Source organism: Onychomys torridus, chromosome 21, assembly GCF_903995425.1.
Source record: "Onychomys torridus chromosome 21, mOncTor1.1, whole genome shotgun sequence".
Taxonomy (NCBI): domain Eukaryota; kingdom Metazoa; phylum Chordata; class Mammalia; order Rodentia; family Cricetidae; genus Onychomys; species Onychomys torridus.
In genome coordinates, this window is record NC_050463.1 from 5,961,650 (window position 1) to 5,987,252 (window position 25,603).

The window sequence follows — 25,603 nt, forward strand, 5'->3', positions numbered from 1 at the left end:
GACTGCTAGGAGGGCATGTGTGGTGTGTGCAGTAAGGTGCTGTCTGCAGTGTGCAATGTTGTGTGTGGTGTGGGGGTGTGATCTTGATACAGACTCATGGGTAGGGACAGACCAGTTACTGCAGACACCAGCGGGGGGCTAGCCATGGGAGGAAGCAAAAGCAGCAGCAGAGACAGCAGATCTTCTAGAGCCCAGGCCCTGTCCCTCACCTGGGACTGAGTGGCTACAGCCCCTCCCCTGGTCCCACAGGATGAGTGTGGGAACAGGACACAACTGTCATGGTAGAACTCGGGACCCAGAGCTAAGTAGCCCTCATCCCTGCCCAAAACATGGGACAGGGCAGTACCTGGTCTGCAGAAGGCATGCAGAAAGGCCCCTGCCTGCTCAGCAGCTTTGGTAAGCCAGCCTGCCTGGGAAGGAACACTCCAGGCTAAAGGCAGAGACTGTCCTGCTCAGGGCTCACTGCAGCCTGGCCCACTGGAGCCTCAGTGTGCTGTAAGGCCTCTCCTCACCCACCTTCCACTGGCCAGTCCCTAGGGAATGCGCCCTAGCCACCCATGACTGCTGTCTACCATGAGGCTCTCAGAAAGGGACTTCACAGCCTGGGCCTGGAGCCAGGGCACCCTCCCTTGCATACACCCAACCCCATTTGTGTTCCCTGGGCACAAATGAAGAAAGATGGCTGCTGGCGGGCATTGCCCCAGGCAGGGCAGGCTCTAGCTTCAAGCCTCAATTTCCCCACCTATAAGGGTGCAGCCCTGCAGGCCACTGATGGATGTCCTACCTATTAGGCTTAGGCACAGGCCAGGAGCTGTTGGGGAGAGGTGCCCCTCCAAGGCCTCTGGGCTTGTGGTGGCCTGGAGACCTCCTGGTACCTTTCTTACCACAGAGACCCTAGAAGCAGAGACTACCAGAATCTAGAAACTTCTCAGCAGAGAGGTCCAGGAGGTGCCCAATGGGCCTGACCGTAGCCCTACTGCATCCACACTTCCCACATGGCCCTCGGTGGAAAGGCCTGGGGTGTGGACAGCAGGGCCAAGCACAGTGGCAAGACCACCAAGCTTACAACAGCAGCTGTTCCTCAGAGCTGCCCATCTCTTCCCCCAGGAGACTACACCTGGCTGAGGCCCCAGTGGCTGTGGCAGCCCTCTGATGGGGTGCTCCTGGGTCACACACTATCTACACTCCACTCCAGCCTGAGAAGCAGAGGTCTCAGGAGAGGGAAGTGCCCACAGAGTGTCCCGTGAACTCCCTGCCTGGGACCAGAACACCAACCAGTCCACAGCTCAGGCAGGGCTGGCTCCACAGCTGCCCTAAGCGCCCTGTCTTGGCACCTGGGAGGAGGGTGTTTCATCACACAGAGCCACAGTATCACACAGCAGAGGCTGAGTCCTGGCTCCTGGGGTGGCCCCACACAACCCAGTGCTTGCCTTCAGAGACACCTCCAGTGACGAGCCCTGGAAGCTACTGACAGGCTGCTCTGCTCTGGCTCCACAGAACAGAGACATTTCCCTGAGGACTGTGGAAGGTTACCAGCACTCAGCAGGCACAGTCAGTGCCAGAACTTCAGGGCACGGAGCACTCACCTCTACAGCTAGGAGCCCACGGCCCTGACACAGGCAGGCAGTCCCCCAGGAATGGGTAGACCGCACCTGTACCCTGCCATGTGGGGCAGGTGTAGGATACAGGAGACCCCCAGAGAAAGAGCTCTAGGTGGCCATCACTTGTCCTCCTGACGGGAGAGCAGGACCAAGATCCCCCAGGAAGGCAAGATCTCAGAAGGCGAACTGTCTGGTTGATCTTGAAGTCGTCTGGCTAGTCACCAAAGCCACAGCCTGATCAATGGGTGGCACCAGGGCTGGGGCTCTGAACCACGTGGCCCATACCACCTAGGGACCTCAGCTACTACTGTGTGGGCGGGGAAGAGCTTGGTGCAGGGGAGACAGCAGCCTGGAAAGGGGTACCCAGCACCACCTGCTCACCTCTGACCGGAAGGAGGCCTCATCCTCTGAGTTTGAGTCTTCAGCCTGCTGGGTCCGCTTGGACTCCCGAGACTCACTCTCCACCTTCCCCTTGTCACCTTTGCTACTGCTCTTGTCCCTGGCCACCTTCTTGTCAGAGAAGGAGGAAGAGGAGGAGGAGGCGCGGGGTGAGGTGCCGGGGGCACGCCGTGCCCCCTTCGACCCGCTCTTCTTAGGCTTTTTGGCACTGGGCTTCGGTGAGTCCGTGGCAGCGGGCCGCTTGCTGGAGGCCTTGGGCAGGGTAGGGGGCTGGGACACCCCCTTGGGGGACAGGCTTTCCAGCTTTGCCTCCTTTAGGGCCATTTTGGGTTCCTTGAAGGCAGCCTTGGGTGCTGGGGCCTTCTCCTCCTTGGGCAGCTTGCGCGCAGCGTCCTTGGCACTCCTGGGCTCGCGTTCTGGCTCCTTGGAGCAGCTCCTGCTCTCTGAGTCCTTGCGTGGCCGCTCGCGGTGCTCCCTGGCCACCTTGTGCGGTTTGGACGCCTTGCCACTCTCCTTGTTGGCATCCTGCAAGGCCAAGGGCAAGGAAGGTGAGGAAGACGTGTTAGCAGCACCGTGGGGCTGCCGGACTTTGCAAAGGCTGATGCACCTGTCTGAAATGTGGAGAGAGAATCTGCAGAGTAAAAGGATGCAGCCTACAGACACAGCAGAGCCATGCCCACAAACCTGTGGGGCCACTATGACCACCAGCGCCCACAGCTACCCACATCTGGGAGACCGAGGCGCACTGACTGGAAGGTGTCGTCAGCCTCCCTTGAGGCCCCAGTCCACGTCCTCGGAGCTCGGAATCCATCTTGCAGCTGAGCTGGGCAGCCAGCACCTCCAAGCTGACAGGGTGCGCATAGCGCAAGGCAGACGACCTAGGTGGTTCTTCTATAGCTAGACCTAGGAGTCCAGAGGGCTCAGGCTGACAGGCACAGCCCCACTCAGGCAGAGCAGTCCTGTCCTAGCCATGGGACCAGTGGGGATGCCCAGTGCCCACGATGACTGCCAGCAGGGTCGAAGTCCGGCAGGCAGCACTCCCTTATGTCCTCTCCACACCCAGTCACCAAGACCATCCTGGAGTGCTCAATGCATGCCTCCACCGGTTCTAAGCTCCTCTCTAGGAGCTACGGCAGTGGCCAGGAAACAGCTCCGAGCTTACCAGGTGACAGCTCTTCCCACGCAGGCCAGACCCCAGGACCCAGATATTTCCAAAAGCACCACAAAGGACAGCAAGCTGGTGGGGTAAGCCCCTGGCAAGGGGGCTCTGCAGCACGTTTGGACCACTCAGATGTCTAGGGACAGAGGACGCTGCCTCAGGACTGTGGCCCGTGCAAACCTGACGACACTGAGGCTGGCCTGAGGCCTGGCGATGAGTGCACCACAGCAACTGGGGGAGGGAGGACTGTGCCCCAGCAAGCGACAAGGGAGGCAAGAAACGGGAAGGGCGCAGTCCTCATCCTCTCTTGCAGAGGACAAGCCTGCAGGGGTGCGGGGCAAGAGTGGCCGATGACAATGTGCCCACAGCTGTGAGTGGTTGACAAGAGCCACTTTCCTGGGGCCACACCGGGGCAACTCTGGAGTTCCAGAGCAGCCAGCGCTCCACAGTGAGACCCAACTCAAACCCTGTGAAAGCAGTCACTGAGGAGGGGCTCTCACAGGCTCGATGCTGCCCTCTCTCCTCAACAGTAAAGAAGTGCGCTTCAGAGAGGCTGCCAAGACTTGACGCCTCCAGGGGACAGGTCTCGGTGGGCCCGGCTCCTGCCGCAGGCCACCGGAGACTGCTCAACCAGGGTAGCTCAGGGGCTGACACTCAGGTCTGGACCATGCTCTACGGCTGGGGCTTCTGGAGAGTCCTCCAAAGAGAAGAAACTGCGCTGCCTAGAAATCTGCAGGGCCCAATGTAGCGCCCCCAGCAGTGGCTAGAGAAGGCTTGCCGCCAGGAAGGAGCTGCACAGGAGACAGAGCCCCCTTAGCCTCAATGCTTCCGTTTCAAACAAGGGCTGGGTGAGAAGCCCCAGGTTGCTAGCAAAGCCTGGCCTCTCCTCCAACGACCAAAGGTCAGTGAGGGGTGACATCAGGATCCGGTTAGGACTCCAAGATGCTGACCAGCTTGAGGATGCCACAGGCCTGCTAGCCTTGTGGAAAGAGCTGGAAGGAGCCTGCCCTGGTGCTCGCGTCTCTTGCTGTGGTGCCCATGGAAAAGATGGCTCAAGGGTGTCTCTCACGGGGATGCCCCGCTGATAATGCCCTATAGGCAAGTGAAGCAAGAGTGCCAAATGAAGGACACACATAAGGTCAGCAGTCACCCAGCGAGGGTCCCAAGAAGGCCAAGCCCCCATGTCGTGAGGGACAGGCCCCGGGTTCTGGGTTCAGATGTCATGGTGGTGCTGACAGCACTGGCCAGCTTGTGGCTGGGGTGGCTGCTCCAGGAGGCCCAGTGAGAACGTTCCGGAGAGCTGAGTGACGAGATGAAATGTGTGTCCTTGAGATTCAGCTCAGTTTCACACACACTACTCCCAGCATCCCCCAAATCGGCTCCATGCCAGCACTGCTGACCAGCAGACCCGAAGGGGCACTGGGCAGGTTTGGCCTGGCTTTGCTGGAACCGAGAAGGTAGCCAAGGGACCACCGATAGAAACGCCCTGCCCAGTTACCAGAGGCAAATGACCGCTGGACAGGAAAGAGGGCCCCGGAGGCCTTTCTCAAGAGGAGCAGGGCGCAGGAGAAGCAGCCGGATCACAAGCACTACTCCTTGCCACGCTAGCTAGCAAAGCGACAAGGAGCAGGAGCAGAGGCTCGGGATGTAGGCGGCAGGTGTGCAGGGCCAGGCTCAGCGGACGGTGGCAATGGCCTGCAGCTGCCAGTGGTCAGGCCCATGCTCCGCAACACTGGCCTTCCACCTCACTAACCTTGGAGCCGTGGGACGGTTTGTTCTTCTTGGGGTCAGAGAAGGCAGAGAGTGGAATTGTGGGTAACATGGGGTAGTCGGGGCTGGGCCTGGACACCGTGTCCGCTCCTTCGGGCATTACCATCACCTAGTGACAAAGAAGAGACAGAGGTTATCCACGGGCGCCAGCAATGGGCTGGCGGCCGTGGAGCTGGCCTCCTGGGGAGGGAGAAGGGAGCCGGAGGCCAGCTGCCCAGAAGAGTCACAGGTTTGTCCTTGTGATGGAGAGCAGCGGGGACCAAGATGGCCTCAAGGCCTTCAGGATGGACCCTGGCCAGCAGACTGGAGCCCTGGCGAAGAAGATTCAGGGCCTGTGGCAAAGCAAGAGATGCAGCTGGGCCACAGACTGCACTGAGCACTGAGGAGGAGGCTGGAGGGAGGCACAGCAGGAAGGCAGAAGCTGGCAGTAGCAAAGTGGCTTCTGGGGGATCAGCACAGATGCAGCTGGGGACAAGCCTTCCTCACCTCAGGCACAGGTGGCTGCACCTGGCCACACAGAGCCTGAGCAGGAAGGCAGAGGCCAAGAACAGGACCAAGGACAAGACCGGGCAAGAGAAGAGCTGAAGTGGCCAGAGCTGGGGCCGCTGCAAGCACTGGCCAGCCCAGGGTCACAGGCTGGGATGAGGGCTGGCCTGACACCCAGGAAGTGCCTCCCTGCTTCAGCAGCTCCCAAGACACCCGCAGCAGTTTGGGACTGGCCTCAAAACATCAAGTTCACATAGAGATGGAGGCCACCAAGACAGCGTGTGAAGGGCAGCGTGGGGGGCTTCAAGAAAAGGGCTCAGGTTGGCCGAAGAGGTGGTGCTCAGCCCCGGGCACCTGAGCTCTGCAACTAGCACACCTTTCATCTGGGGAAGCTGCTGTCCCAGTCACATGCCACCACACTGGACGAGGGCAGTAACTTGACCTGCCCTCGTTTGACTTGCTCACTGGGGCCTGCCCAACCACAACAGAGGTGAGGCTCCTACAGAGGCTGTGTCCCCAGCTGGGCTCGTGAACACCAGTTCCTAGAAGCACCTGGGAGGCCCGAGCCCCAGGACAGTGGTCCTGTGAGGAAGCGGCTTCCAGGTCAGGGCAGATGGACTTGGATGGCCCTGCATGGCCTGATTCTTTTCCAACCTGCCAGCCGGCCTGGCCTCCAGGGCCAGCAGCTTGTGTTCCCTGCCAAGATGCTCGAGGCCAGGTAGGGATGGCGCACAGAGCAGCTGCCCCAGGAGCCAGGTTACATGGCGCAAACAGCCCCAGGCTATAAGCAGATAAGCCTAAGCACTGCTGGCTGCCCGGCTAGGGCAGTGGAGACCAGAGTCTGGTCATTCCTAGGGACAGAGTCAAGTACAGATCCTGAGCCACTGCAGGGACACAGGACCCTAGCATGGTGCCATCTCCAGCTCCCCAGTGCCCACAGCTCCTGGACAAGCATACCCTCCAGATACACGGGGCCACAGTTACCTGGTCCTGGGAGTCACCTGAGAGCCATGGTCCCATAGCCAGGCCACCCGAGGCTGCAGAATGTCTGGCTAGCCTGTTCCCTAGGAACACTCTGGGACCTCTCTGGAGCCTCTCTTCGAGGCCGGCTGGACAGAGCTCCCCCGCTCCTCCCACGCTGTGTCCAGGTGATGTCCCGAGAACCTTCTCCACAGCTTGGTAATACCTCCCCAAGCACCTGAGAGGCTTGGAGAGGCCTGAGACACTGACGCTCCCAAGAAGCTGACCTGGGGCCCTGGGGACGCCTACATACGCTGTGGATACGCGGCTCCTAGTGTAGGGCAGCAGGGCGGAGCACCTCTGCACACACCCACACACCCTCAGCCATCCCAGGAGGGCTGAGCCGCATCCTGTCTACGAGTCCATCCTAGGCTGCCACTGCCCTACCACCATGCAGGCAGGCAGAGAGCTTCGTAGAAAGCATGCAGAGTTCCGAAGCCACTCAAACCCTTGACTGGGAACAACCACTTCCATTCTGAGGAAGGCAGTTCCTGTGAGACCTGGCTATACAGAACCAAGAGAAAAGGGGTACCTGATCCATGGACCTGGAGAAGAGGGCTGGCCACACACTCAGATATCATCACAGAGCCCCACAGTTCTCCAATACCACACAGATCCACACACCTCACCACACAAAAACATATACACACCCCACAGACCATCCCTCACATCTCTCTCTCTCTCTCCACACACACACACACACACACACACACACACACACACACGCACGCACGCGCGCACGCGTGCACACACACACACCACAGACAACTACACACAAGCCCTGACACACACGCACACACACTTCAAACACATCTCAAATGACACCACACAGCCCATACACCTTGACTTCATGCCCCCAACATACCACACACAATACGCACACAGCTCAGAATATCACGCTGTCTTAAGTTGGTACCACATATAACCTGCCAAGAACACACACCCCTACATTAAACACACACTCTGAGCACCAGGCACAACACAAGACACATACCTTCCACACTACAACTACATGTGCCACATACATACACAGACCTCAAATAACACATGACACAACAGAACACCACACTCCATGCATAATCACACACACACCATCAACCACTACCATGTTTATACAAACTACCCCACACCCACACAGACTACACCAACTGCCCCTCCCCATATCCTCACACCCCTTGCCAGACCATCACAGGCCTAGGCTAGCTAGCACCTGGGCTTTGCCACCTTCTCCTTCAGCAGCCAGGCCAGCGGTAGCTGTCTGCCCTTTCCACGTCCTCAGGCTGCTGCGGGCCCGCCAGTTAAGGGCCACACAGGCCCAGCCACAGCAGCAGCCAGCATGGCAGAGCAGAGGTGGCGGGCAGACGCACTCACCCCGCCAGCCATCAGCAGCTTGCAGCGGAACTCGGTGGTAGGGTTGTTGAAGGTGAGCTTCTCACAGCGCAGGTGGTTGACAGGAGGGTTGCCCTCCAGGTTGAGAAACAGGTCGTAGGTGAAGCAGACCTTCCTCGGCTCCTCCTAGAACATAGATCATGGAAGTCCATCACCAGTGAGCAGGAAGCCAGAGCACTGTACAGGACAGGCTCCAAAGCTACACAGAGAGAACCCCGTCTGTCTCAAAAAACCAAGTGAAACAATAGGGCCCTTTACTCCCAAGAAGGTACAGAGCCTCTGGGATGCCCTTCAATGTGCAAAGCACCAGAGGTTGCTCCTCAAGCCTCATACAGCAAGGCTCTCTCTGCTCTTTCCTTCCTCTCTCCAAATACACACTACTCGGTCTCAACCTACACCTGCTCCCACTCCAGGGCCACCCTGTGAGCTGAGCAGGAGTGGGGGTCAGATCACATGGTTTTACCACAGGAGGTCCTCGGGAACCACCACAGAAACCAAAACCCAGAGGCTTTGTGTGCAGTGGTACAGAAGCCAAGAGGAACCATCCTCAGGGTAACTAGAGGCCCTGCTGCCAGGTGATGTTGCGTAAACAAACTACAGTCCACGGTGGCCTTGAACCCCCAACACTCCGGATCCCACCTCCTGAGTGCTGGGATGAGGAGAGCATGACCATACCCGTCCCCATCCCCAGGGCAGACAACTGACTTGTGACATGGGTGTCAGGACAGTTCCACGGAGGCAAAACAACCTCCTCAACCAGACAGCAGCATGAAGGAAAATGGAAATGAACCCCACCACCTCACCCTGCAACCAGAAGGTGGCTCGGCAGGAGCTGGCTTGGCATCCTGAGGACCCACAAGATGGAAGGAGATGGCAGCAGGTTTAAGAAACCAGGGACAAGAAACCAGGGATAGTCCTGGTCCCTAAAAGTTCCAGAAGCTGCTGAGACCTGAAGGTCCAAGCCCTGTGACACTGGTAGCTGTAAGCCGGGGGCCCTGACATCCAAGATGCCCAAGGCCCATTTGGGAGCTGTAACTGCTGCAGCCATTCATGGCGGCTGGGAAGTGGTCATCACCACAGCTGCCAAGCACTGGGCATGCAGAGTGGACACCTCCAAGCCGAACACCAGAGGCTCTGGTCTCCCATCCCACTCATGGTGGGGAGTGGCTAGTCAGCCAACACAGTCCCAGGTGTTGGGCATTCTTGGGTATGTGATGGCCAGACTCAAGAGCCCCTCTCCCTCTGATTTCCTCTTTGGAGGTCTTAGCAGGGAGAGCACAGCTACTCTGACATCCTTGATGGAGGAAGGACCAGTCCTCTCTGAGTGATGGGAGGCCTTTGGACCCACTCCCAGATACGACAGCAGCTGCAACATCACACCCACTGAAGCATAGCGAGCTTCACATCAGCTAACTTGTGAGATTTAAAATAGACTCAACTCCAAGAAAACAAAAGCAATCCTACCAACCATGACACAGAAAGTCAGGATGCACGACAGGAAACCTCTGCAAGCAGCAGGAGGGCAGGACCCAGTCCAGAGTGACCCTCTTTCTGGCAGCCATGGCTCCAGCCTGCCAAGAGCTCCTCCAGTGAGGGGAGGGACAGGGCCGTCCTGGCTCCCCAGGATGTGCAGGTCTCAGTTTGCTCAATGGTGGCTATGTAACCTCTGGGAACCCAGGGTGACTCACAGCAGGGACTCAGCCATGTGCCATCCTAACACAGCAGCAAAGTGGCCCCTGGGTGTCCTTGTTCATCAAATAGCAAAGCTGACACTGGACAGGTCTCTAGGAGTTGCGAGTGAAGGGCAATAGGGGGCGAGGCTAACCTGGAGGGCTGGGACCCCGAACTTATACATGAGTTTCTGCACAGCCTGAGGAACATACAGGAGGTTGGCCTAGATGAATGGGTACTGGCCCCAACACAAAGCAGATGAGACAGGCTGGGACAGGTGCAACAGGTGGTCTGGCCACCTCTACAGTAGCCTGGGAACCACGAGCAGGCCAAGGAGGACAGAAGAGAGCTGTTGCTACTGTGCACACAGGGTCTGGGGCCAGCCAGCTAGGCAACAGCACAGATGCGAGCTCAGACAGTGCCCGGGCTCCATCAAGCCCTAGTACCCAGAAGATGAGCCAGCACCCCACGTGGATGGGACGGACAGTACCAACTGGACCCCTTGGTGTTCAGCAGATGAGCTGAGCACTGAAGGCAGGGAGGGGATAGCTGAAGGAGGGCCTGGGGTGGCTGAGGGGGGCTCAGAGACGGCGGTGAGGAGAGGGAAGAGGACTGCCCACCAGTCTAGTCACCAAGAGAGGAGCAGCCAACTATACCCCACTGTGCCCTGCTGCCACTCTCCACAAGTGCCTGGAAGGGCTGTGCACAGCTGGACTCCAACAAGGACTGTAAGGGGAGGGCTAAGTTCTTGGGCGTGTGTGCACACACACACATACATGGCTGTGTAAAATCAATGCTTTCCTCAGTTGTTCTGCACCCTATTTTGTGAGGCAGGGTCTTACTGAATCTGGACTTACCAATTATCAGCTAGCTGGTCACTGCATCTCAAGGGTTCCTGGGTCACCATCCCTAGCACAGGGATTAAAGACACATGCCACACAACTTTTCCTGAGGGTGCTCAAACCCTCAGGCCAGTATGGCAAGCCCCTTCCCGGCTGAGCCCTGTTCTCCATGTAGTAACCAGGAGAACAGCCTGGGACGCATTACCCCTTTAGTCACCGTGCTGACTCAGGACAGGTGGGGGAGGACAGAGGGAGACAGGGGCCTCCCTGGTGACGCAGCATCTGAGAGGTGGAGATGGGCCTATACTCCAGGGCGTGAGGGCCAGCAGTGTGCAAACCAGCTCCCCAAGGTTAAGGTCCACAGTCACTTCAGCCAGTCCCCAGGCTGCTCAACTCCAAGCAGCTTGACCACAGGCCTCCCGTGTGTGCACTGCAGCCACCTGTACCCGCCACAGTGGGCAGTGAGCCAGCCTCACTCAGCTTCAGTCAACTGCAATGCCGCCCAACTGGCCGGACCAGTGCTGGTGCCAAGGAGGCCAGGAGTCTAAATAGTTCAGAAGGCAGGGCTTCGGGGCAGGCTGGTCCAAGCACCTGAACCCATTCTCCACCCTGGTGTGAGAGAACAGCAGCCTCCATGAAGACCCCGCATGCTGCAAGCCTAGGCTCCACAGACTCGCAGTCAGCAGTCTGGTAAATCTGAGTGTGGTGTGAACAGGACAGAGGACCCAGATTCAAGTGTAAAATCACAAGAGATGCTACAACCAGGCCTTCCTCGGCATCATGCGCTTGCATGACAAGCCACATCACTCAATGCTGATGAGGGAGAGTGAACAAGGGTGGGAGGTGGTGGGGAGGGAGGGGGAGGGACGGGGGAGAGGAAGACTGAAGAGGCTCTGAGACCCAGCCAAAGAGCCAAGGCCTGTCCTGATTGCTGATTTAAATCCTGAGCAAAACAGACTAGTAAAATACATACATACAAAGAGGAAAAACCATCAGAAAGACATACAAACACACAGAGAACAAGACAGACACACACAGACACAGACAGACAGATAGAAACAAACACACATCTGGCCTGGGTAGGGTTCAATAACAGGGCATGTGAGAGGTCCTGGGTTCTACCCTCAGCCCCCACATCAGACACACTGACCATCTATGGGGCACCACTAAGCGCATGTACGAGACGCTAAGGCTGCTGCAGCGTAAGTCTGCAGACACTCTGATGAGGTGCCACAGTCTTATCTCCTACAGACACGCAGTGGACTGTTTACAGGACACACTCTGAGCTGGTGAGTTGCCAGGGCTCACGTCCAAACACTCTGGGAGCAGAGAGAAAAGGCACTGCAGGCGAGCCCACAGCTGGCAGGCCTCTCTCCACTTGTGCACAGATTCTAAACTTTTCTATGCTACAAACTGCGCACTGCATACACCGAGCTCTGTCACGTTCTCCTCATAGCTCGTTGGCACCCTCTGTGCCCTATGGGCTCTTCTCTTGCCCTCCCCTGGTTCGCCTGTGCCACCAGGCTTTGCTATGTGCCCAGGTCTCCGCAGCATCGGGGACTGTCTGAGCCCCAGTGGCATCTGGTCAGAGAGCCAGGCCACATGTAGCTACAGCTCCGCTTCACTGCCCACACCCACAGGGCCCTCCCAGAGGCCTGGTGGAAAGCTCTCCCTCTAGCGCCCCCCAGTGTGCATTGGCACCCCTCTTGCTACAGCGAGTGAGGAATGTCCTCCACCCTGAAGAGGACAGGAGGCCCTTGGGTGTGTGGGGCCAGTGAAGTCACGGCAAGAGCAAGACCACAACAGCAGCAGACACTGTAGGAGGAGAGAGAGCCCTGTGTGATAGTGGGAGCAACCTGAGACAGTTTAGGGACCCACTGCCTGGGCTACAGGTGGCTTGGATTAAGAGCACTAGTCCCCAGCACCCACATCATGACTCAGAACTGCCTGATAACAAACGCGCTCTTCTGGTCTGTACAGGCACAGGCACACACATGGCACACAGATATACACACAGGCAAACACTCATGCACAGGAGACAAAAATAAACAACTCTCTCAGAAAAGAGAATGAATCGATGAACCCCGCAAGCGCAGGGCACACGCATGAGGAGAGCGCTGTCACCCTCGCCACACAGAACTTGAGGACAGCCAGTGCGCACAAAGCCCTGACCCAAAATAAAGCCAACAGACAGGAGGAAGGAAGGAGGTCTGGTGGCCACAGAGGGGCACTGCGAGAGCAGGGCAGTGAGGACAGCCACAGGCGCCGCACTGTGCACAGCTCAGGTGGGGATTACATGCTGGAAATTCCCTCGACAAGAAGGGAGCCAGAGCACACCTATGTGAGGCCTGGGACCTGGAGTAACCACAGCTCACATACATCTTGCCCTGATAAACTGGAGCCCAGTGGCAAGTGTTTACAATGTCATCCATTGCCAAGCCAGGCCCAGACCCACACACAGCAAAGACAGAGCCAAGGGCTGCTCACACTGATGCTCGTGGAGACCGAGAACAGATGAGAGGCTGCCAGGGTGATTTCAACAGGCTGTGTTTGGGGACTGGGGGATCAGAACCACTATGGGCCCGACACGGAGGCCTACAGAGTGCAACTGCAGCGAGTATGTGACTCCTTGAGTGGGACTGTGGACAGTGCCCTCACTGGACCCAGCAGACCTGAGCACAGAGGGGACCGACACCGTCCATCCTCACTTCAGACCAACCAGCCTCCAGGTGCACAACTAAACCAAGATGGGGGCTCACTGGGCTGGCGTGTGGCTGGCAGCACGGGCCAACTACCTCACAACTAGCCAGAGATCAGTGTGGCCATGAGAAAGAAAGGCTTTCCTGGTTCAGTCCCCAAGCATGCACAGGGACACAGGGCACAACCCTGGCCCCAACCTCCTGCCCTGCAGTGTAAGGCCCTGAGGTCCCCTGGGCAGGGACAGGGAAACTGTGAGGTGGAGATGGAACATGGGGCTGCTCTCTGAACCACAACACGAGAAGCAGCTCCCATGACAGCACAGGGTTCAGCACCAGAACAAGGGGACGCCATGGGACCCCAGGAAGAAGGACTACCAGCTGTTCCATGGAGACAGGGGAGGGCCGGGAGCCTCATGCCAGGCTGAAACCGTGGGATACACTCCTCAGCAAGCAGAGACTCAGACAAGAGTCACCAGGGAGCTGGGCACAGGGTAGTGCCTGTCATCCCAGTGTGCAGGAGGCTGAGAGGGGAGGAGGCCAAGACCAGGCTAGTCTGAGCTATGGAGTGAGGCCTCGACTCAGAATAAAAAGAAAAACTACATTTAGAGCAGAGATGACATAGGGACTAACTCAGTCCCAACTGGCTTGTCTGATGACACTTACTGTAACCAGCCTGGGGCAGATTAGACCAATCTGCCAGGAGACAGCAGCACATCAGGCAGTTAGGCGCACTCATGGGACCCAGCACTGGCTTCTGACCCCTGCAGGTTCTGTATACATGGTGCCTACATATATACTCAGGCATAGGCACGCACACTTGCACATAAAATAAAAAGAAAAAAACGTAAGATAGCTTCTTAAAACAGAACATACAAACAACTATAACCACAGACAACTAGGAAATGCCAGCAAGGTGGAGGGTCAAGTGCCTGTCCCACAAGCACAGAGATCTGAATGCAGATCTCCAGTCCCTGCGTGAGCCAGACACGGTGGCACATGCCTGTAACCTCAGCCATGGAGAAGTACAGACAGGAGAGCCCTGAGGGCTGTCCATCAGCCTGTCCAGCCACCAGCGAGCTCAGGTTCAGTGAGGACTGGAGAAGGGGCTCGGTGGTTATGAGCACCAACTGCCCTTGCAGAGGACCCGGGTTTCACTCCCAGCACCCACGTGGTGGCTCATGACAACTGTAACTCCAGTTCCAGGGATCTGATGCCTTCTTCTGGCCTCCGCAGGCACCAGGCATGCACACAGACATACATGCAGGCAAAACACCCATACACATAAAAATAAAGAAAAATTTAAGAAAACAAAATCCTACTTTAAAAAGACAAAGTAAACTAATTTTTTTAAATGTGGGGTGTGACAGAGGAAGACACTTACGCTGACCTCTGGCCTCCATACAGCACACCCAGTCAAGTAGAAGTCTAAGAGGCCACACTATGAACAACGGGCATGGACAGACTAGTCATCTGGAGAAAACAGCCATCTTCCTGAAGCAAAGCCAACAACCCAGAAGAGAGCCGGCTTGGCAGGGAGAGTGCCAGCTACTCCTTCAGAGGATCCAGCTTTGGTTCCCAGGACCCATCAGCCTCCAAGCCCAGGGGATCTAAGAGCCTCTTCTGGCCACCTTGGGCACCAGACACACTTGCTGGGCAGACAGATATGCAAGCAAACACTCAAACATCTAAAATGTCCCCCACACAAAAAAGTAGAGATCCTCAAAAGATCCACCACACACAAGAGAGTCGGGCAGCTGTCAGGAACTCCCTGGAAACAACAGGTCAGAGGCGACCCCTGCATCTCTGGGCAGGCTGAGGCAGGAGGACAGTGGATTCTAGACCAGCTTGGGACTATAAACATATCCTGCCACAGACAGACAAGGCTCTAGGACCACAAAGCCTCCTTGGCACACCCTACTGAACACGCAAAGACAACAGCCCATCCTACTGAGGTCCACAGGGTGGGAAGAAGGGCAGCCATTCCCTAACACAGTCTATGTGGCTGGCATCAACCTATACAGAAACCAAGGACACCACAGGAAGCCACCGACCAACACTGCCTATGAACACAGATCCAAATGCCCTGGGAAAACACTAGGAGAGCAGGTGGACTCAAGCTGTGAGACAGTATACATCACAGACCCAGGGTGAGGCCAGGGGTGCAAGGCAGCGCACACAAAGAAAGCTACCTGCACTGGAGACAGGAAGGGAGCAGCCTCATCGTTTTCTCAACAGTGGCAGAAAAAGAGCCTTTGACAAAATTTAATACTACTTCATCATAAAAGAGAACTGCACAGGAAGGTAGGGCAGGTGTGGCACATGAAAGCTCTGTGTCAGGCCCTGCCACCTCCTCAGTGGTCAGGAGACAGCTCCCATCAAACTGACACAGAAGCTGCTGAGGCCCTGCACACTCACGGGTGCTGTGCACAGACACTGCACAGGACCATGTGTGCAAACCCTGAGCTATGCTGTGGGCAGGAAGTTTCTGTTTGTTTTTCAGTTTTAGAACTAGACTTCCTTAATCCAGGAATGGCTATTTACAATAGACCCTTAGTGGACATGCCATTCCATGGTAATAACTGGAAATTTCCCCTAAAACCAGGAGTGAGGTGAGGATGCCCCCTTTACCAAAGCTGGAAGTGCCCACCAGAGCAATGACAAGCTGACTGCACATGACTTGAGGAATGCATGGGAAACCACACACACCTAAGCTACAGCACTAATGCATCCACTGAAGCTGCAGGTGTGAGCTGTGACAGCTAATCTAATGGCTGGTCACCTTGATGAGATCTGGAGTTACCTGGAGTCAGGACTCCGACAGGCCTGTGCAGATTACCTTGACTAGGTTAACTGAAGTGAGAAACCTGCCCACTGTAGGAGGCATCATTCCCTGTGCCGAGACCCTGGGCTGTATTAAAATAAATGAAACAGTCCAGCAAGATGGTCCAACAGATTCATCTCTGTGAATAGAAGGCCAACTGGGGCCTGATTTACACAGTGAGCTCCAGGCCAGCCAGGGCTACATAGTGAGATCCTGTCTCAAAAAACAAGCAAGTGTGAAACCACACTGGCCCTGGAGGGTGTGGGCTCCACAGCAGAAAGCATTTCCTGGCATGTGTGAAGCCCAGGCTCCTTCCCCAGTACCAAATTAGCCCACAACTACAAAAGTTGTGTAGAGCCCAGGGTCGGCCTCTGTACTGGGTTTGCATATCACCTTTATACAAACTAGAGTCATCAGAGGAAGGAGCCTCAGCTGAGGGAATGCCTCCATGAGATCCAGCTGTTTTCTCAATTAGTGATCAATGGGAAAGGACCAGTCCACTGTGGATGGAGCCATCCCTGGGCTTCTGTAAGAATGCAGGCTGAGCAAGCCATGGGGAGCAAGCCAGACCCTCCATGGCCTCTGCATCAGCTCCTGCTTCCTTTCCTGCTTGAGTTCCTGTCCTGACTTCCTTCAATGATGAACAGCAATGTGGAAGTGAGCCTCTATGACTGCAGACAACTGAGTCACAGACTTGACACTACAGTCATGTACAAAAAGGGAAAACCAGGCCAGGCGGTGGTGGCGCACACCTTTAATCCCAGCACTCGGGAGGCAGAGGGAGGAGGATCTCTGTCAGAAAAGAAGCCCTGTCTCAAAAAACCAAAAAAGGGAAAACCGGGTTACTGAATTTCCTAAGAATGTGAGGTCTTCGTACGTAAGGACACAAGTAAGAAAACAACTGTGGACAAAAGGAAGACACCTGCCAGTCACACCTGGCCAGAATACAGAGCTTCTACAACACAGAGCAACATCAAATCTGAGAGTGGGCCGTGTTCTCTCAAGAGAAGTGACCAGTGACCAGAAGATGCCAGCCACTGTAAGACAACAGGGAATGGCAAGAACCTCAACAGAGAATCCACCCAACGTCATGGGAATGACCATGGTTTAAACAGAGCAGGCGTGGCTGATGCCACACTGACACAGGAAGTCCCATCACAGGTGAAAAGCACAGGTGCAGCCACCATGGGACATGAAGGAGCTGCTCAGAGGGTGAAGCCTGAACCCCACTCCTCCCAGGTCCCTGACATCCTTCCACCAGCATCTACCAGAACAAACCAATGCAAAGTGTGCGGATGCAACTGTGGCTGCCATGGCCACCCCACTGCCAACAGCAGATGAAAAGCTATAGGGCTGATCCCCACCTGTGAGTCCCACGTCTGTAACTTCCACAGGACATCCTGACATGCAACCCCATGCTGTCTGCTGCCTGTGTCTAAAGTAGTCCCGAGAGCACTGAGTGTAGGAGACAGGAGGGCGGACCTCGGTAGGCCTGGCAATGTTCAGCAGGCAGGGCACAAGCAAACAAGCAAACAGCCAAGGTGCTGTCTACATCCAGACAAACCCTTAGGCTTAGCCACCTCGATGATGTCTACAATCAACAGAGAACATTAAATCAAGAATATTTAAAGAGGCATATACAAGGTCAACCACTGACCAGGGACAAAAAGGCTGATATTGAAAAACCAGAAGGAAGCGGTTCCTGATTTCCCCTGGGAGTGACCATTCAGTTTCTAAGCCAGAGCTGGCGCTGAAAGGCCCAGACACACATGAACACAATGTGGAATGTACACAAAGCAAGGGGCCCTTGCACACTACCCCTCAGAACCTTCCAAGCTCACAGCCTGAGACCCTGCGAGATCACTTGTCCACTGTGACATCTGAGCATGGCACGTCACCCAGAGCCTGTGCTCTTTCTGCTGTTGCTGAGGGAGGGGTGCCCTGTAACCCTGCCTGGCCTCCCATTCCTGGTGCCTCCAAAAGCACTGGTGACCTGTGCACCTTAATCTCTCTCCCAGTCTGATCATGTCCCTTGTCTGAGGGCCATGCACACCTGCATATGGCATATGCAGTTCCACGTATCAGAGGCACAGGGCAGGTAGAGCTGAGTGCCTCAGGTATGTCACCTAGCACATCTAGCACCCAGAGCAAGATTCAACCACAGCCATGTAACTGGCCTGGCTCCGCCCTGAGGCTGGAGATGGTGGGCAATGGTGTAGACCTACAGTCAGGAAGCTCTTGATTGCACTAGGTCCTGGTTCCTTAAGTGACACTCCTTCCCAGCATCGAACCCTCAGCAAACCTCCCCAGGAGAGACCCACAAAGCAACGTGGGAACACAACCAGCAGACCACACTGCTGTCACTGCACTGCCCTGCAGATTCGGAGCCACTGAGGCCCCTCTCCTTGTCTCTCAGCATGCTGGGATCTGCAGCCTGGGTGATGAAGAGACAAGACCATGCTTGGCCCAGGCACTGTTGGTGTGAGCACAGCTCAGGTTGCTCCCTCCAGGGGACTCACTCCTGGCAGAGCACAACTCCCTGGGCCAGCAGCCTTTGTCCTGGGAGTATGTGCACAGGCATACAGACTCCAAGAGGGAGCCTCACCACTTGTGTACCCCATGATGAGTTCGTCAGAGCCAAGAACGGCCCCAGGACACACAGGGACACAACACTGTGCATGGTCAGCAGCCCAGAGAAAACAAGGGTTTATAACAGTGGCTGACCTGCAGCTCTCATGAACCCCTCGGGACTCTGCAGTCCACAGGGACAGAGAGCCTCAACCACTTGGCTCGCACCTTCCTGAGGCCCAGTGCAGGCGGAGGGGTAGTGTCTCAAGACTCTGGGCAGAGCTGCCTTGGCACCTGGTGTGGCTCTGGGGTGAAGCAGACTGCACGACCTGTGTGCAGATACCTTGGGCTCCAGGCCCAGAGGGCATGGTGGCACATAAGCACCAGCTCAGCCTGTACTTCATCACACCCGAGGGCTGCTGGAAGCTTCCGAGTCCCTTCCTGAGGAGCACGAGAGGCAGAAACCAAGCTCATACATAGTGTAGCCCACCCACCCCATCCTGCTGACACACACTTGACCAGCCAGGTGAGGACACAGCTCTGCTTTTGAAGACCAGGAATGTGCTTGGTGCAGACCAGTGGCTCTGGTTCAACCCACCATGGCCAAAGTAACTAAGAAACATTCCATGAGTGTGACTCTCCCTTTAAAAGGTGCCTGGCCACTCTGAGCATGTCCAAGACACCAGGACATGGATGAAGCTCCACCCTAGGATGTGCCTCAGATAGACTGTGGGACAGGAACAGGGGAAAATAGGCTCCACCCAGGCCACTGCAGGAGCATCCCAGTCCAGGAACTCCATGCTGTCCCACCCCTGGGAACTGAGAACACCAGCAACATGTAAGGACACATGGACATCTGACTACAGCCTTGCACTCAGAAAGCCAGACCACTCTATCCTCAGCAGCCATCTGATTCTGACTGTTGGGGGAGCAGAGGGGGCTTATGGCCACAAAGCTCAAGTGCTGGCCTAGGTAGTAACCAAGACACTGCCTATGCTCAGAACACTGTGCTTTCCGTGGCATGGTATGTTCCCCAGACAGCCTCCCCAGCCATTAGCACAACAGGCTCCAGTGCAGACTGCAAAGGCTGTAGGTGGCTAGGCTAGGAACAATGCCTTAAGAACCAGAGCCCAGCCAGCCCGCATGCTTGGCCAGGCAGGAAGGGGCCCAGAGCACAGGGGACTACAAACAGCCGTTGAGACTCTAGGACACGGGAGCCTGTCAGCCCAGAAGTGGTTCAGCTGCCCCAGGGAAGGTGACAGTCCCCTGGCCCATGCCTAGACCACAGCAGAAAGGTCTGCTGTGTGCATCCCGCTGCTCAATCACAGAGGCTGTAGGGGGAACTCATGACCTTGGCTCCATCCTTGATGCTTACAATCCACTGAAATGGCACTCACTCCCACGAGGCAACACACCTGAGCCTGTCCCCAGAGATCCCTGCCAACAGAATGGTTTGTTGCCATTCTCAAGGCCCCAAGACTGGGGCTCGGGGACAGAGCACCCCAAACAGCAGCGGCCTTTCCAACAGAGGGAAGGGCTGGGCAGGTACTCTACTGGTAAAGTTGTACTCACAAGCATAAGGCTGAGTTCGCTCCTGAGTGGGATCTGTAATCCAGAATTGGGGGATATACAGCACTGCCTGGAGCTCACTGCAGCCAAGACAGTGAGAAGCCGTGTTCTCACAAGGTAGGGCGGGGAGCCATGAGTCTCTGAAGACACTCTCTGGCCTCCATGTACACACACACACACACACACGTGTAAACATACTCAGGAAAACAGAATCCACTGTGCCACCACTCAGGGTTCTACAAGACATCACAGACCTCAAAAAACTAAAAGAGGGCCTGTAAGAGGGCTCATTGGGCAGAAACACTTGATGCTAACACTGAAGACCTGAGTTCAATCCCCAAAGACCCCTGGTAAAAGGAGAGAACCCAATTCTCACGAGTTGTCTTCTGGCCTCCAAGTGTGTGCGCCAGTGTGTGTGAGGCACACAGAGTAAATAATTATAAGAAATACAGAGAAAAACAACTGGCATAGCACAGGTTCCCAGCACACAGAGGTGAAACTCGGAGGAAGAGCCTGGGTGCCTTGGGCCGCTGCTGGCCGCTGAAGGAAGGGAACCCGCGGCGCAGTACAGAAGGCCCCCCCCAGCTGCCACTAGCCCTGTGTGCCCCACTCCCTCAGGATAACGTTTCCCCAGCTTGCCTGCTTAGGGCATTTAGAGTGTCTGCAGGTCTGTGTGGGCGTGTGGTCCCTTCCTAACTCCCGGCTAAGAGGGACAGTAAGCCTTGGTTGCTGACACACCACACACAGCAATCACAGTGTTGACAGTGTGCACAGTGTGCACCACAGCTTTCTCCCCTGGGGTGTTGACAGTCTGCAAACCGCTCCCTACTGAGACCACCCCTATAGAGCAGCTAACCCTGCCTCCCTGTCACACTGTGCGCATAAACCCCGCCTCCCTGTCACACTGTGCGCATAAACCCCGCCTCCCTGTCACACTGTGCATAAACCCCGCCTCCCTGTCACACTGTCTGGTGCATAAACCCCCGCCTCCCTGTCACACTGGGTGCATAAACCCCGCCTCCCTGTCACACTGTGCATAAACCCCGCCTCCCTGTCACACTGTGCATAACCGCGCCTCCCTGTCGACAGCTTGGCATCAACCCGCGGTCCGCTTGCCATGTAACACTGGTGCGTCCATAGACCCCCGAGCCTCCCTGTCCAGCAAGTTTTTCGGTGCATAACCCCTTCCTCTGCCACCGTGTGCACAGACCCCGGGCGGGCCTCCCTGGTCACATGTTGCTCGCATAAATGTCGACATGGGACTCCATGCACCCAGCTGTACAGGAGCGGTTGCATACTCCTGGCTCCCTACATGTGGCATCCTGCTAGGCCTGGCATACACACCCCCATGCCCTGGCGTCACAGGCGTGTGTGCAACCTCAAAAGGCCTCCCCGCCGTGCGCCTGGTCACACTGTGATAGAGAACCCTATTGTCACAGTGTAAAGCTCCGACTGACCACGGCATCGACCTAGGGCTAAACCCGGCCTTCCTTGTCAACATCTGTGCTATGAATCACGGCCGCCTTTACTTCTGTCATCGTGCGGGCGGTTAGCATGTGCGGGCGGTTCTTAGTGTGCATTAAACCCAGGCAGGCGCTCGGCCTGTCCGCACTGTACCAAACGTCCCCCGACCCTAGTCAGCACGGCGGCATCTGCGCTGGACCTCCACTCACTCCTAGTCACATGTGACCTGTGTGCACGTAAAGCCGTAACCCACCTTCCGCGTCTCAGCAGGGCTATCGTGTCATAAACCCCGCCTCCCTGTCACACTGTGTGCATGAGCCCCACCCTCCTGTCACACTGTGTGCATAAACCCCGCCTCCCTGTCACACTGTGTGCATAAACCCCGCCTCCCTGTCACACTGTGCATAAACCCCGCCTCCCTGTCACACTGTGTGCATAAACCCCGCCTCCCTGTCACACTGTGTGCATAAACCCCGCCTCCCTGTCACACTGTGTGCATAAACCCCGCCTCCCTGTCACACTGTGTGCATGAGCCCCACCCTCCTGTCACACTGTGTGCATAAACCCCGCCTTCCTGTCACACTGTGTGCATAAACCCCACCTTCCTGTCACACTGTGCATAAACCCTGCCTCCTCTTTCAGCAGTGACCCAGCCTCTCTGCCCAGCTGTTAGGGGCTGTGGTTTCTGTTACTGAGGCCAGCCCAGAGCACTGGATTGGAGATTTCTGTCTGTCTTCATCCCTCTCTGCTCCAGCTAGGTCAAGTGACCACTTGCTCTTCTCGGCCGATTGTTTCTGCTTTTCTTTCGCTCACCCCCATGCAGTGGCCCTCGCCTCAGCCCCTGAGCTGGGCCGACAGGCACCTGTCCCAGCCCCACGTCTACTCCCTCCTCACACTGTGTCCGCTCCACCCTCCCCACTCCCCCAGTCTCTCACCTTGTTTTTGAAGTACACTTCGATGAGCATGATGAAGCCTGCATAGCCCGACTCCTCCACTTTGTAGGGGGGCTCCTTGCACACTGCAAAGAAAGTGAAAATCTTCCATCAGCCCCCTGCCCACCACAGCCCTCCAGACCCTTAGGCCACTCTGCAGGAGACCCAGCTCCAGAGACAATGGAGCTCCAGGCCAGATCTTCTGGGAAATGACAATTCAGAGTGGGCTCAGAAAGAAGGCAAGGCAGGCTCCTGTGTGGTCGGTCAGCAGAGGGCAGGGCACATCCAGTGACAAGCACCGGAGCACCAGGGATACCAGGCAAGGGGCTCAGGAGCCCCTCCCAAGATACTCAGACACAACAGTCTGCAAAGCACCCCCATTTATCCCAATCTTCAAACACCCTGCCCTTTTGTGCTAGGCTGCTGAAGAACAGCCAGGGGCAAAGGAGACAGGAGGCTGGAGTGGGAGAAGAAGCCAGCAGGATTCAGAGGGAGACCACAATGACGCCCCCATTGCTCCTCGTGTCCTCAGTCCTGACGGACCTCCCACTGTCTCACCTAAGGTCCCCAGTCCTGGCTCCCTACTCTGCCCCCAGGGGATTCAAGGCCATCTGGCTGTTTTCCGGCAGCCCCCAAACCTGCCAACAGCTCAGGACAGGCCCACTGCCCACTGGGTGCTGCAGATGGAGTCCCCATCCTACCCACTGTGCTGTCTGGCACCAAGTCCTATTGTGCAGCTTCTGCTCAGCCAATCAGACAACAGATCAATCAACCATCACCTGAATCCTCCACCGGGCTCCCCAAGAAGCCCCACTATGGCTCTCTACCGCCCAGGGTGGCCACCCGGCTCCAGCCACCTGCAAGTTACTTTACCACTCTTGGACTCCTTCCAAAGACTGGCACTGGTGCCTAGGTCCCAGTCCCACTGAGCGATCGGCAGAAGTCCCAGGCACTCCTCGGCAGAGCCCGCTCTGCGCCCCTCATACACTGGGTGAACACCTTGCTCCATCCCTCCAGGCCACAAGCTGCTTTAGTACTGTCTCTAGGGCCCCCCAGACAGCACTTCAGGAAGCAGCGGCCCCTCTATCTTCCTGGGAAAAGCAGGCCGACTCTCCATTGCCCGACCCACTCACAGTCTGCAGGCTTCAGAGTGCTTCTCAACGGGGTCTGCGTCAAGATGAAGGGCAGATAGGAAATGTCCTGTTACTATTCATTCCTCACCTCTCAACAGGCCCTTCTAGGTCTCATGTAGCCACCAAAGACACACACAAGGCCACATGCCAACAGGACAGGTTTGGTTTCCTAGTGCCTCTGACCTCCAGGTCACTCAGCAAATCTCACACCTCAGCCCACCCATATCAAGGAAGAAGCCCTCCTGTGTGTCTAAGGCTCCAAAAAGACCTCACACTCTCCTCTAGTGTCCAGCAGGGACAGACAGGCTTCTCTGGGGACTCCCTGTGCCACAGGGGCTCACAGGGCAAAAAGGAAGCCAAATCTAAACTAGCAAGATGGCTCAGAAGGTGAAGGAGCCTGCCACCAAACTGACCTGGAACCACACGGCAGAGGAGAACATCTGACCTCCACACAGGCACCATGGCACCCTCCCCCAACACTAACAAATCAATCTAATTATACTTTCTAGGAGCTGCAGAGATGACAGTTCTTGCAGAGAACCCCAGTTCAGTTCCCAGCACCCCTCACAACTACCTTTAATTCCCACTCCAGGGGATCCAATGCCCTCTTCTGGCCTCATGGGGAACTTACACTCGCATGCACACACAGACACACAGAATGAAAATGTACAACTGATAAACCATTTAAAGAATACAATACTAAAGATAAGTGAATTTAATGGAAGCAGCTTAGGCACGAGGAGGTGAGCAGTAGCAGCAGAGCCCAGGGGCCTGACAACTGCGGTAAGCTCATGCCAGGCACTATTGCGTGCAGGCCAGAGAGCAGGGCCAGGGCTGCACTCCTCAGGGTAGACTAAAGGGAGCAGCTGGGACTGCCAGGTAAAGTGGGCGTGGCCAAAACATGAGCCTGGTGCTCTGGGAGGAGAAGAAAGAGCTGGCTGCATGGATGGTCTCAGTGTCCCAGGGGAAGAGTATGTGAGGAGAGCTGGCTGCATGGATGGTCTCAGAGTCCCAGGGAAAGAGGATGTGAGGAGGGCTGCATGGATGGTCTCAGTGTCCCAGGGGAAGAGGAATGTAGATCAGCAGTAGATCAATTGCCTAGCACACAGGAGGCCCTGGATTTCATCCCACTGAAGAAAAACCACACCAACACCATAGAAGGCTTTTGCTAGGTATTGTGACACACACCTGCACATGGCAACCCAACATTCCAAGGCAGAGGGTCAGGAATTTAAGTCCAAGGTCATTCTCAGCTACAAACTGGAAGTAATTTTATTAGCCTGGGCTACAAGACCTTGACTCAAGAAAATTTAAAAAGTCACCAGCCAGGCAGTGGTGGCTCATGCTGACTCCTGCCCACAAATTTTGAAGCCAAGCTGGGCAACACAGTGACACCCTGTCTCAGCAAACAGGCTGGGCTGGCTCACTGGGTAGAGAGTCTCTACCCAAGGTGCACAAGCCCAGGGCTCCACCACTGGCTGTGGCAATGCATGTCTGGTGTAGTCAAATCTGTCATCACAGCATTCCAGAGGCAGAGGCAAGGCAGGAGGGTCAAGAGTTCCAGGTCTTCTTTAGCAGCATGGCTAGTTCAAGGCCTACCTAAGCTCAAGAAAAAAACTAACAATAAAGGTCCAACCTCACCAGCACCGTGTGGCTGAGGAGCAATGGTCTTTCCAGTGAGCCAGGGCTTGGGGACATGGAAGCTCAGGGTTGATTAGGAACCACCTCTTCATTTACCCCCACCAAGGTCCCAGAGGAGGAGAGTGCAGAGGACCTTCTGGTGAGGTAGGCCTGGGGGTGATTGCAGTGCACCACAAACTCAACAGGACGAAGGGGAAGACAAATATACCCAAGGAAAAGAACAAGCCCAGGCCACAGAAGCTGTCACTGCAGGGCAAGGTGGGGCGCCTGTGACCCCAGCACTCAGTAACCGCAGGTAACCAAAAATGATGAAAAGAACCTGTCATCTGACCTTGCAATGACCTCAAGTGCTCTCTAAGAGAGTACTCAGAGGTGTGGTCCAGAGAGCAACCACCTGAGCCCACCCTGAGCCAGAACTGCAATCTGTGAAATTAGCCTC

At 56.2% G+C, this 25,603-nt stretch overlaps 1 protein-coding gene across 1 annotated transcript in view; it reads right to left on the reverse strand.

Moving 5' to 3' along the window:
• Positions 1 to 23,399, reverse strand: part of Mllt1 (MLLT1 super elongation complex subunit) — a 29,070-nt gene extending 5,671 nt beyond the window's left edge. Inside the window, 5 exon segments of the mRNA XM_036170484.1 lie at positions 1,983 to 2,525; positions 4,913 to 5,038; positions 7,807 to 7,950; positions 22,394 to 22,476; positions 23,264 to 23,399. Of these exon segments, the coding sequence (XP_036026377.1) occupies positions 1,983 to 2,525; positions 4,913 to 5,038; positions 7,807 to 7,950; positions 22,394 to 22,476; positions 23,264 to 23,399 (1,032 nt within the window).
• Between the last annotated feature and the right edge of the window lie 2,204 nt (positions 23,400 to 25,603).